The 12571-nt window shown below is 40.0% G+C and overlaps 1 protein-coding gene across 1 annotated transcript in view; it reads left to right on the top strand.

Annotated features, from left to right (window-relative positions):
* Positions 1–12571, top strand: part of ADCY8 (adenylate cyclase 8) — a 106248-nt gene that overhangs the window by 39422 nt on the left and 54255 nt on the right. The window contains exons 3-4 of the mRNA XM_053466388.1: positions 3067–3197; positions 3856–3967. Of these exons, the coding sequence (XP_053322363.1) occupies positions 3067–3197; positions 3856–3967 (243 nt within the window). The remainder of the gene's footprint in view (positions 1–3066; positions 3198–3855; positions 3968–12571) is intronic.

Below are 12571 nucleotides of genomic sequence, written 5' to 3'. Positions count from 1 at the left end.
ATAAAGTTTTTTTTAACTTTATTTAACGTGGAGGATGTTAAATAAAGTTAAACAAAAAAAAAAACCCCGGTGTTTTCATTTAAGTACCGGGCAGGGGCGCAGAGCGGTTGCTCGTGAAGTTTTCAGCAACAGCTCGGCGCCCCTCACTCTCAGGGAGATTTTTTTCCTTTCTTTTTTTGGGGATGGGAGGCGCCAGAGGAGTAGTCCGCACAGGGCACCAGAACACTTAAGGCCGGCTCTGTTAAACATAACTGGGTTCATAGGTGGATTTTGTAGGTGCTCACCATAATTCACTTTGGCAAACCTCATTATGGGTATCGCCAAACGCAAAACAAGTTAGTCAGCGACTAATTTTCAGTGCTTAGAATTATGTTTTCCCTGTCTTTAGTATGAGCTTCTGTATTCCACCCTTAAATATTCTCTATGCAGTCATATCAATTATTGTTTGATAAACTAACAGTATTCTATTTACCACGTAATTACCACTAATTAATATTTTTTTTTTACCATATTTACCTCAAATACATTTCACTGTATACTTTACTGAATATTAAAGGATCAAAGTTAAGAAATTGCTGGTTTCGTAACTAAATACTTTACTTGACTTCAATGTTTTGCACATTTTGAGAAACCGTGAAAGAACATGGCACAAAATCCATTTTAAACCTAGATTAAAAGCTTATTTCATGTTTCTTATTATATATTTGCATGAAAAAAAGGATTTATGTAGAAATGTGTGCTAAAAAATGTATCCAACCACACAAAAACTAAATAGAAAGAAAAAGAAGTGTGAGTACGGTCATGTTGGGCTTGAATACTCAGTTTTGAGTGTTGAGGGGTCGGGGGATGTATGGGGGGGCATGGCTGTACTCTATGTGACTGTGTGACCTATTGATATGTGTTTCTATATGACTTTTAGAAGAATAATAATGTATTTTCTTTGCACAATCGTATATAGAAACATAGGTATGGGATTTAGGTCTCAAACAGGGACTGATCCTCCTAAAGAGGGACACTTGGAAGTTATAGTATCAAGAGTTATGTTGATACATTGTGCAGCGTAGGGATGCTATGTAACTTAATAAATGATAATAAATACTATAGAACAAACCTCCTGGAAATTCTCCTTACAGTACTAACCTTAGAACTATATATAAAATATACAATAACCGTACAAGAGGCTAAAGAGTATAAATACTGAATTTATTCATAAACGTGACCTATCTAATTTTATTCCTGGAAATATGATATCATATTTTGAAGATTAGAGTGATTTAAATTGATCAATTACAGGAACACTTTAATGGGATTCGTGTCATTATGTAGCTAGCATAGGAACCCATTATATGAAACATAAAATAATGGTTCTGTATCGCGTATCATCATGTTACCGCGGATCGCCCCTAGGTAACATTTAGTCCCGTCAGTTACCTCATGAAAGAAGGTAAGATGGTATGATTGGCCCCTGGGATCGATATGAGGCAAGACTTAGTGTTGTGGTTAAATGTAATACATACATGTGTGTTTTTTATACGTAGTAGAGTAGGAAGATGGGGTAGTAGAGGCTAAGAAACAAATATCTTTCTCATATAATAGCCTTGTTCCAGAGTAGGAGGTTAAGAGGAATTTGGGGCCCAAAGAAGGACCCCCCTAAAGAACGATACCTTGTAGGTATGATACCTCCATTTTCTTACAAGTCTCATTTTAATCTGCCCTGTAAATGTCGTCTCGTTCTGATTAAAGGTCTCTTTCAGTTGAATGTTGAAATTGATATTTACCAGCCCCCTGTTTCTGTAAATGATAGCGGTATAGCATCTTTCTCTTAACTAATAGATGGCAGATGCAGCGGTACTCATCACTTTTGTTGACATCATTACTAATTATATTTAGAGATGAGTGGGCCCGGTTTCCTAGACACCAAGTCTGTGCGAGTCTCAGGGAAGCAGGGCCAGCATAAGAAGTTCTCTCTGCATAGTTTGCCGTAGCGAAGTCTTGTAATAGAGACACCGGTATTCTTCCATGTATCGTTTGACTCGATGATGAGAGTGTTTAGCCCAAGTTCACTGATTACCAAAAATGAACTCATCAGTTGAGTTAAAGGCTTGTAACTCGTCTTGAGTTGCAAGTTCTGCACGCTACAGCTCGAGAAGCGGTTCAAATATCCATTAACCTTTTAGTTATTCTCAAGCTGATATGGCGGCTTGCTTAATATTCCCGAGTTGCGGTCAAGTTCATGTGAGTTGAAAGCGGAGTTGAACTCCTGTCGCCCAATGGGTGCCTTGGATGGACCTCATCTTCCCGTACCTGGGATACTTAATGGTAGAAGATATGTAGGGTTTTTTCTCTTAAACATTAAACATCATACGGGTTCAGGGGGTTGGGTTGGTTTTGGCTATGGGTAGATACCCTACCATCAACCCCTGACACAGAAAGTGGGGTGGAGATTAGGGGCAATTGCCATCCTCCCTTTTGGTTTCATTTATTTTATGATATGAAACACTGTTCCAGCTTGCATTCTTAACTCAACACATGACCAATTCAGGGTTAGTGGATCAGCTCGACTATGCAGCTTTAGAGTGTAGTAAATAGACGAGTCGGACATGTTGTCCAATTTGTGCGGGTTTGCTAATGAAAGTCCACTTCGACCACCAGCTCGACCATTAGTGACCCAAAAGAGATGGCAGAAAAAGGAAAACAGATTGGAGGTAAAGTTACGGCGAGAAAAGGAGACAGAGGAACAGAGAAGGGGGACATGACAAAGAAATAATTATTGGTTAAAAAGAGAACAAACTGAGAAAACCAGATCTAGACAGACATTAAGTCTTACAGCAGCCCTTGCTGTCAGTCATGTGATCTTTTGGGTGTTTTTTCCTGCTCAAACAGCTGATTCTTTATGGCAATGCTAATGAAATGCGTCCCTCTGCAGGCTTTCATAAGTCGAAACGCCCAACTAGGTAATTAAGACTTTTATTACCCTGCTAGAGGAGATAACCCAAAGTTTCTTTCTTTTCTAGGATTCATCTAAAGTTATAACCTATATCATGATATTTGTCTTTTGCTTGTCAGGAGAGACTGGTCCTTTCGGTATTACCTCGATTTGTCGTACTAGAAATGATCAATGACATGACCAATGTGGAGGATGAACATCTACAACACCAGTTCCACAAGATATACATCCATCGCTACGAAAATGTCAGGTAAGAAAGAATACAAAAAGTCAATCCAGTTTATAACCACCATGCGGTGGCTATAAATGAATATAAGCATACTCGTTCAAAGAAAGGTTGTGACTTTAGTTGGTGGTACTACCTGGAATTTGGATGAAAAAGGAGACCTCTGAGGTCCGGAACACTTAAGAAACAACATATTTTTTATGTTGACCCAATAAAAGGTATCCACTTAAACTAAAGACTCCATAAATAATAAGATAGACTTGGGCAACTAATTGAGTAACGCGGGGATAGTATGTCATTACATTGAATACTCAGAGCCCATTAATTGCTTTAATGGCTTTTTAAAGCTAAATTAACGGGAAATTGCCAACTTGCCTTCAAAGTAAACAAAGTAAATGTCCTAGAATCAATTTTACTGGCATTTTAGTTTAGTTTTAAAGAAAAACTTAAAATTCAAATTTCTTCCACTCACTACGTTTTAATAGATGCCAAGGTTAAACGGATGCAATTATTACTCTCAGAGAAAATGTTTCCACCGGTCCCTGGCGGAAAGTGAATTGTTGGCGTCGTCAGAGTGTTCATATTGCTTATTCTCAGTGGTTATCAATTATTGTACTTATTGCCGTTTTTAAAAAAAAATGAATTATTAATTGTATTAATATTATTTCCATGTTTTATTCAGCATTCTTTTTGCAGACGTCAAAGGGTTCACCAACTTGTCCACCACATTGTCGGCACAGGAGTTAGTGCGGATGTTGAATGAACTGTTTGCACGATTTGATCGGCTAGCACATGTGAGTAAAGTAAAAGTTTAAAAAAATATATACATGCATGTGTTACGTACATACTTAAGATCTGCTTCTTATGGAATTAAATATATATGTGTTTGTATATACCGTATATATATATATATATATATATATTTAAAAAAGTTAAAGTTTGGTAAAATGTTCTGACATTTGAGAAATGGAGATGATGATGATGACATTATTCAGAATTGTTAGGATATTTAGTTAAACCTTTCATTTATTTATTCATGCTCTAAAAGGTACATGTTATGGCTGTTATCTTTTCACAAATTTACCAAATATATGAAGTTAATAAATCAAATAATTTAAAATACTTTTTTTTTTCTTTCTTATATTTTCCAAATGTTTTAATATTTCTAATCTTATAAGTAAAATTTTAAAAAATCTGGGTTTTTTTTTCTTTCTCATACTAAATAGAATAATCAACTTCCATAAGCTGCGTGTTGTGTGTCTATATGTATCAGTCTGTAAAGCTATAGGCCATTACTCACAAGCTGAAATGCTGTCACCTACTCAAAATAATAAAGTATAATAATAGTGCTAATAAATGTAATCACCGTGCTTTTACGTAAAGGCCCTGATATAAAATTATACCTTTTTTGTCACTATATTCTATGTACTGTTACCCGAGTATCTCCGTATATATATAAAAGGTGTTACCGTGGAAATTGAGCTCCATCATCACTTAGACACAGAGAATAAGTTAAACTAAAATAGAAATCTATTAATTACATTTTTTTCTCCTTTGTGGGTAATACATCTGAATGTCAAGCACTGTGTGTTTGTAGGGGGTTTAGGCTCCTTGTGATTGGAAGGTGAGGGGAAACGAGGTTGTGGGAAGGAGACCCCTGGTGTTGCTTGGTGAGGTTGCCCTTTGCCTTGACTTTCTCCCCATGTGGATCCATGTTGCGGAGGAGAACTAGACCAAAAAAGTGGTTTTTACCGTCATACATATGATGAGTGTTGTGAAGCATACAACATGTGATCGCTCTTGACATCATGATTAATGCACATTTTCGGGAAGTAAGACATCAGTGTGGAGAAATGAGTGACATTTGCTGCACTCGAAAGATATTGATGCACTTGCAAGATAAAACCGTCAACTTGGTGTGAACCGGCACAAACCTAGCATTTGCGCAAGTCACCTCTACTTGTATTTCTGCTCCTCGCGCACTGCAGAGGAAGTTACGTGCCCGAGAATGTCATAAAAGAACTGATCCTGACACTTTAATAGCTCATCTAGGATTGCCACCTGCCCAGGTTTAACATGGATGGTCCCTCAATGAAGACGTAGGTCCCAGGTTCCTCTTTTACCTCTTTATGTCCCACAAAATACTGGGCCAGTGGCTATGTAAATCAGCATTACAAGAAGGGGCAAGCAGGGCCCTGGAAAGATATAATACATATATTTTCTATTGGAAACCGATAGGGGTCCAAATGTCACCTCTTATCTAGTTTTCCACTCCATCCTCTCCTTATGATCGTCTTACCATTCTTTTTTCATCTTATCTCACTGTTCTCTTTCTTCATTTCTTTCTTCTTATGTTCTATTTTGCTGCTTTCTCTCTCCTGTCTCCTTTCTCCCCTCTCATGTCTATCATTTTTTCCCTACTATTTTATCTTTTAACTCTGATCTCTTCTCCCTCGTTTGTCTCTCCTCTTAATCTTCACCTGTCTCTATTTTCTCCTCTCCTTTTTCTCTTTTCCCTTGCTTCTCCTCTTTTTCTACTTTCTCTCCTCATTCTCCTTCCCTTTCTCTCCCGTCCTTTCACTTTTCTCTTAAATCTTGCCCTCCCTCTATCCTTTTCTCCCCTCTTCTTTATCTCCTTTTGCTCTCCATATCCCTCTCCTTTCTCTTCTCTCTGCTAAACAGTTATGCGGTCACATGAAAAAACAAATCCATGGCCACCTTGGCAAAAAGGTGGCAACTGTTTCTAACGACTGTCCTTATGAATGCCATGTATGAACAAGTCCAGACCCTGAGGTTGTGGTACATATCATTAAACTATGTTTATGTAGTGAGTCACTGTCATGATATCTAGTCTCACCGGTACTACTTACTCATTCATTACCTAGTATCTGGCCTCTGTTGTGTGTCACTGGGAGTGAATGCATGTCTGACACATTAGACACCAGATCCATTGATTAAACAGCTGTTTGAGTTGTGTGATGCTCTTTGTCATTTGATTCTCTATTGTATTGTAATTCGATCTGATTGTCAGATACAGTTTCACCTCGCTACCAATAGACATAGATCTGGGCAAGCGAATGCACAGTAGGCCGCTAGCCGACAGCACTACACACTGACCTGATCTGCCACGCCAGCAGCACATCGGGAGCTATGGTGTGCCGCCACCAGCTGGATATGCCTGGCAGCATGCTACATAAGCATAAAAACCTAACATGAAGCTACGCACGTATCCAGAAGATGGCCGCATATGGAGCGCGCTGGCTTTAAAGTGCCATGGCTATCTTGTCAACGCCAGTCTGGCCCTGGTTCTAAGGGTTCCTGCTGCTGTAATTAAGTAGATAAACCCATCTCAGTACTTCTACTTCTGGATGAAGATGGGGTCCCCAGGATGAGGTCTGAGCAATGATGGGTAACTCCAGATACAACCTACCATCCTTTAGGTTATGGGTTAAGGGAAGAGATCAGGCGAAAGACTCATTTAAACTCGTATTACTATAAGATGATTGTTCCAATGAAACAGCCATTTTAACATTTTTTATAATGTTAAAAATATGCCATTTATCAGAATCAGTGAGATCCCAATGATAAATCGCCAATCAAAACTTCTCCGTAAACATTGAAATTAGGAGTGATTAACATTTGGCTTCGGTGATTGATTTCTGGTCTCCGATGACACAAAACCAATGTTTCAATCAATGTATTTCTGTGACTCGTTTAGATCCCAAATGCAAAGTTAATTGAAGCTCTAATGCAAACATGAATGACATTTACATAAGTCTCCTCCGCTGCATTCTTAATTCCCACTGACACTCTGAGCGCCATCACAGCGGAAAAAAACAGTACCGTGATGGATTTTGCTGTTTTTGCTTTATCTTGCAGACTTTGACATTTATTATTTATTATTAGAAACGTAATATAATTATAGCCTGTACACAGGGTTATACCCCCCCATGAGGGCAGCCCTGCCCGCATACATCAAGTCTTATCTTCAAGAAGGTAACTTCTCTGATAACCGCCAGATCTGACCAAAGTGCCATCATTAAGTATTGAAAGTTCCCTGAATGTATACATTTTTATACGTATAGACGACTCCATACTAGAGCCCTGCGCGGGACTACTTTTTTAATCCCGCTCCCGCGGTTTTTAATCCCGCAATGTGGGTGTGCCGCTCCCGCCACATTTGTGGCCAATCCCGCCCGCTCCCGCCACATTTGTGGCCAATCATGCCCGCCTCCTTACCTGATTTCCCGCGCAGTCCTGCACGGCTGCCCTCGAGTTGTTCCCTTACGGCGTCTCTTCTCTTGCTTCACCCAGGAACAAGGCGGAGTCACCGGAAGTGACGTCACACCACGTGACTCCGTTTTGTTCCTGGGCGGAGCAAGCTAGGAGACACTGTAAGAGAGCAGCAAGAAGGCAGCCTTGCGGGACTGCGTGGGATTACCGGGACCCGCAGGTACAGTGGCTGACCGCCCGCTCCTGCCCGCAGCCCCAGCAAGACCGCCCGCGCCCGCAAGTTTTTTGGCGGGTCCTGCAGGCCTCCCAGTGCAGTCCTCTACTCCATACCAGGTGAATTCCTTCAGTATAAAACACCAAATTTGTCAAATTGTAGCTATTGAAAGTCTATAGAGGAGGTGTGCGGATAAAGGACATTTTTGGAACAAAATGAGATAAAACCAGTTTTTTTGTCAATGCCGAATTACGGTACATTACTGTATATGGCGCTTGGGTTTATGCTAAAAGGGATTTATTTTAAAAAAAAATTTCCACCGGACCCCTTTAATAGCCATTCTCCCCCTGGATTACATTCTATTACCCGCAATAAAATGTAACACTGTTTTTCCGCATTTTTTTTTTTTTTTTTTTTTTTTTACCAAGAATGCATTTATTTCCAGTAATAGAATCTGGAGCATAGACTGCAATAGAGAAATTTGAGATACATCATGGCTATGGAAGCTAGCCCTAAATCTGTGTATATTATTAAATGTATCGGTATGCATTATGAGTGTTTTTTCAATGGTTTTGTGTTTCTAATAATGCACAAGCGGATTTATTGATATACAGAAATACCCCCCCCTCCGTATGCCGTATAATAAGGAATAATAGACTGGTTGCCCTTTTACTATTCTCTTTCCTTTTCCAAGTGGCAACATTGAAAAAATAATGAGCGGAATAGGTAGAGAGGAGTCCTGTGCTTGAAAATAAACAATTATATGGTTTTTTCATTGTGGGGAATAAATTGACACTTGAACTTGGTATTTCTAGAATATGGTGCCTTAAATGGGATTCTTTAATTGCTGCGGTAGAGAAAAGATTTCAATGCTGATCATAAAACATAATAGTGGAAAAGTCACGCTAAAGGACAACTAAATTAAATGCATTTTTTTGGGCGGTTTAAATAAAAGTTATCACATTTGCCTGATGTCCCAGATGGCCGGTTGGGGCCTGAAACGATCCATCGCACAAAAAAGTTACATTGGCTGCGGTTTTTTTTTTACAATCAGGAAGAGGAGGCTAGATGCATGATGGGAAATATCTGTGTTCTATGCACAAGAGAAAGGTTCCATAAATATTCATGGTTTTAAGCTCTTTGCAATTGGCCTAGAGGTTCTGCATATCACAGCCCCCAGGGGGTTTGGCATTGTTTGGCTCCACCCACTCCCTGTTTGGCTCTGGTCACTCCCTTTTTACATCTCAGGGATCTGTAGCAGGTTGGGAGGGCGTGGCCTAGGATGGCACCACCCACCATGTGCAAAAAGCCACCTTTCAGCGCTTTGCTCTGCAGACTGTGGCAAGGCAGCCGCATGGGAGCTGCAACGGAGCTCTGTGCTGCAACAGCCCCGTCCTGCATTGATTTTACATCTCCCTGGGCTGGTCAGAGGGATCAGAGGATCTTCCCCAACCTGCCCATGATCCCCGCTGCCTGCAAAAGCTCCGAAGAACAGTGCCAAAGAAATCTGGACTGTCCCTCGCAGACACAGGGCAGTCGGGAGGTATATAGGTCTGGTGTGTATTTTGTCACATAGTATAGACACATACATGCGCTGATATCTGATTAGTTGAAGTTAGCATTAAATTCAGCCTAACAAGAATCCCCTGACAGGTAAACGCTGCCTTCGGAAGCAAATCAATGGCAATAAGCGTAGTATAGATTCCCAGGACGTGATTGACGACTGCCTTATTCATTGTGATGGGCTGTAGCGTGACCTTACTCTGCAACGAGGCAGAACATTACATATTCAAGACTAACCGTCATGCAGAACGCATTAAGTCGCTGTATAGGTCATTTATTTCATTCTCTGCCATGTCATATTTAGGTCAAACGAGCAGGGATTCGTCGATACACGGAGATGTGAATTTGTCTCCGTTTTATTTTCGAGGCTGAATCATAATAACCAATGAGATGTTAATGAACTCAATAATCTTTATAAAGATAAATAATAAAATAATAAAACCAGCTAACGTACAAAAAGAAAATAAGTTCAGCTGAGAAATCTTTTTTTTCAGCTGAAATTGTTACATTGACAAAATTGATTGATGAATTATAATATGAAACGTCATTAAAGATGCTGTTCCACTTACTCTGCTTTGAAATCTTCTTATTTGTTGTAGAGTGCACCTGTCCCGCAAACACCGTAAGGTGCCTAAATGTAAAGTACATATTTTGACATTAAATTAATGATATTTTTAGCAAATTAATAAAAAAAGGCATATAGTGGCTCTTTTTTCTTAATCTGCCACTGATAAGATGAGCATTGCAGTGTCCAGTGGTCTTCTCACTAAGCCATCCAGGTGCAAAATCCATTTGAGCTGCACTACATGGACACATGTCGGAAGCATAGCATTGTCCAAAATGTCTTGGTATACTGAAGGAGACATTTAAGACATTTTGGACAATGCTATGGTCCCAATTATGTGGGAACAGTTTGAGTTGGACCTTTTTCTATTTCAGCATGACTGCGCCCCAGCGCATAAAGCAAGGTCCATAAAGACATGGTTGGATGAGCTTGGGGTGGAAGAACTTGACTGGCCGCACAGCGCCCTGACCTCAACCCCATCAAACACCTTTGGGATGAGCTGGAATGGAGATTGCGAGCCGGGCGTCTCGTCCAACATCAGCGCCTGACCTCACAAACGCTCTACTGGATGAATGGGGAAAATTCACACAGAAACTCCCCAAAATCTTGTGGAAATCCTTCCCAGAAGAGTGAAAGTGCTGTTACAGCCGCAAAGTGGGGACCAACTACATGTCTATGGGTTTAGAATGCAATCAAAGTGTCATCAGATGTCCCAATACTTTTGTCCACATAGTGTATATAGATGTAATATAGCTGGCGTGGTGTTTGATTGGGAATCTGCCCATGTAAAATTCATCAAAACTATTTTTGGATGATGAGTAAAATCTGCAGTTGAATCCGAAACATCCTCCAAGGACTGGGAAGCAATAAATTACACTTTAAGTGTCAACACGAATTTTTACTCTATGATCGATCAAAACGAAGTGTCCTTTACTGCACAGCCTCTGAATGAAAATATCAAGCTCATTACTCTTTTGCATGACAGACCTTAACCCCCGAAAGCAATGTCACCATCTGGGGAAAACATATGTTCATTTTTGATTTACATATTCATCCACTGATGAGACTATACTTAAGAGTGATTCACAAAACCCTTATGTCTTGTGTGTCGTTCCCTTATGTCTTGACCAACTTGTATGAAATTTGTGTTTCCTCTAAAGTCAACTTACTGACCATTCAGAAAATGTGCATCACGGAGACTTCCTTATAAAGAGACTCTAAAATAATGTTAATTAGTAAAAAAAAAAGTTACATTATAATATTAATTCCTGCCAGACAAGGAAAATTGTAACCCAACCACATGACAAGACCAACTATGGAGGAAAATGCCATCACAGATCAGGGTGTCCTTCATGTCTCTGAGAACAAGAACCACTGCCTTTTTGGAAAAGCCAAAAAATAGCATAATTGGGTTTTTCTTCTGCCTTCTTTTGGATCAAAAGCAGGAAGAATAGGTAGAAGGGTTAAACTTGGTTGACCTAGGCCTTTCTCAACCTTAGACGCGTGCATTCGTATTTGGGCGAACATGAAAGCGAACACGAAGCGTACGTTTTCCTTGTTCAGCCCGAATACAGAAGAAACGAACATGGTGGCGGCAAAACATACACGAAGACACACAACATGAAGAATGTTCGTGTTTGCCTTCGTCTTTGTTAATCTACTAATCTCCCTGACCCCTTCCCCATTTAGCCTACCTTATCTCTGCAGCATCGCAGGGGTTAATGGGAGCAGAAATCCGTAGGAGGAGTTAAAAGTCTGTGCGAGCGACTTTATTGGTTGCTGGCAGGGACCTCCTCTGGCATCAACCAATTGGTTGATGCTAGAGGAGGCCCCTGCTGGCGACCAATAGAGTCGATCTTATGGACCTTTAACTTCTGACGGGGACCAATACCTGCTCCAGGAGTTAAAGGTCCGTACAATCGACCAATAAAGGTCAATCGTATAGACCTTTAACTCCTGACGGCAGAATTTGGCCTGGGGAGACCATTGAGAATAAGTTAAAAAAGTTAAAATTGGGCTTGTAACCTAGACTAAGATCTCCTTTACTCACCACGGATTTAGTTTAGGTAACAAAAATTTTAAAAATACAATCTGACATACTCTCCTGGTAATTACAAGACAGAGGAAGCCTAAAAAGGGGAATAAAAATGTAGATTTGTCTTCTTATTCCGGCATTTAGAAAGGATTGGAGCTAAAAAAAAAAAAGAGTATGGCTCCCCAGAGAACCCAACACACGCTTTGATAGAACTTCATTGGTAGGAACCAGAGCTTAAACCAGGGCTTAAGTATTCGGTGGGTAAATACCTGAAGTACTTACAGGTGAAGCATAGAGTTGTGATTGGTTCATAACAATGTCAATCATGGATGAAATTATTTATACTTGGAGGAGGTGAAAGCATTATCATCGGTTCCTTGCTCGATCAATCTAGAATGTTGTTGAAGTTGATGAAAGTACTTCATTGAATAAAGAGATATATAAATAAGTGAATGGAATCCCCTTAATTGAGATGACGAGGGTGCCTCCATAAAATCAGATGTAGTTATAATCTGTCCATCGCCCGGACTCCAAGCTGAAGAGTTACACGCTAAGCCGATATTTTCAAAAGAAAGCGATGCTTCGTTGGATATAAAGCATTGCTATTGAGTTGTGGTTCAAAGCAGCTTATCAGAGAGCTCTCAATGAAGACGGAAACATCTTTATACGAGACTCTCAACGGGAACATAAGATCACTTCACAATCACAATACTTGTATAGCATCGGCGCGTATGACGCAATTCGGCTAAAAATATTCCCAGAAACGTACATTGGCTCCATTCTTTCCG

Source organism: Spea bombifrons, chromosome 5 (genome assembly GCF_027358695.1).
Source record: "Spea bombifrons isolate aSpeBom1 chromosome 5, aSpeBom1.2.pri, whole genome shotgun sequence".
In the NCBI taxonomy this organism is placed as follows: domain Eukaryota; kingdom Metazoa; phylum Chordata; class Amphibia; order Anura; family Pelobatidae; genus Spea; species Spea bombifrons.
Note: the sequence above shows the minus strand (reverse complement) of the source record. Positions and strands in the feature narration are given on the sequence as shown.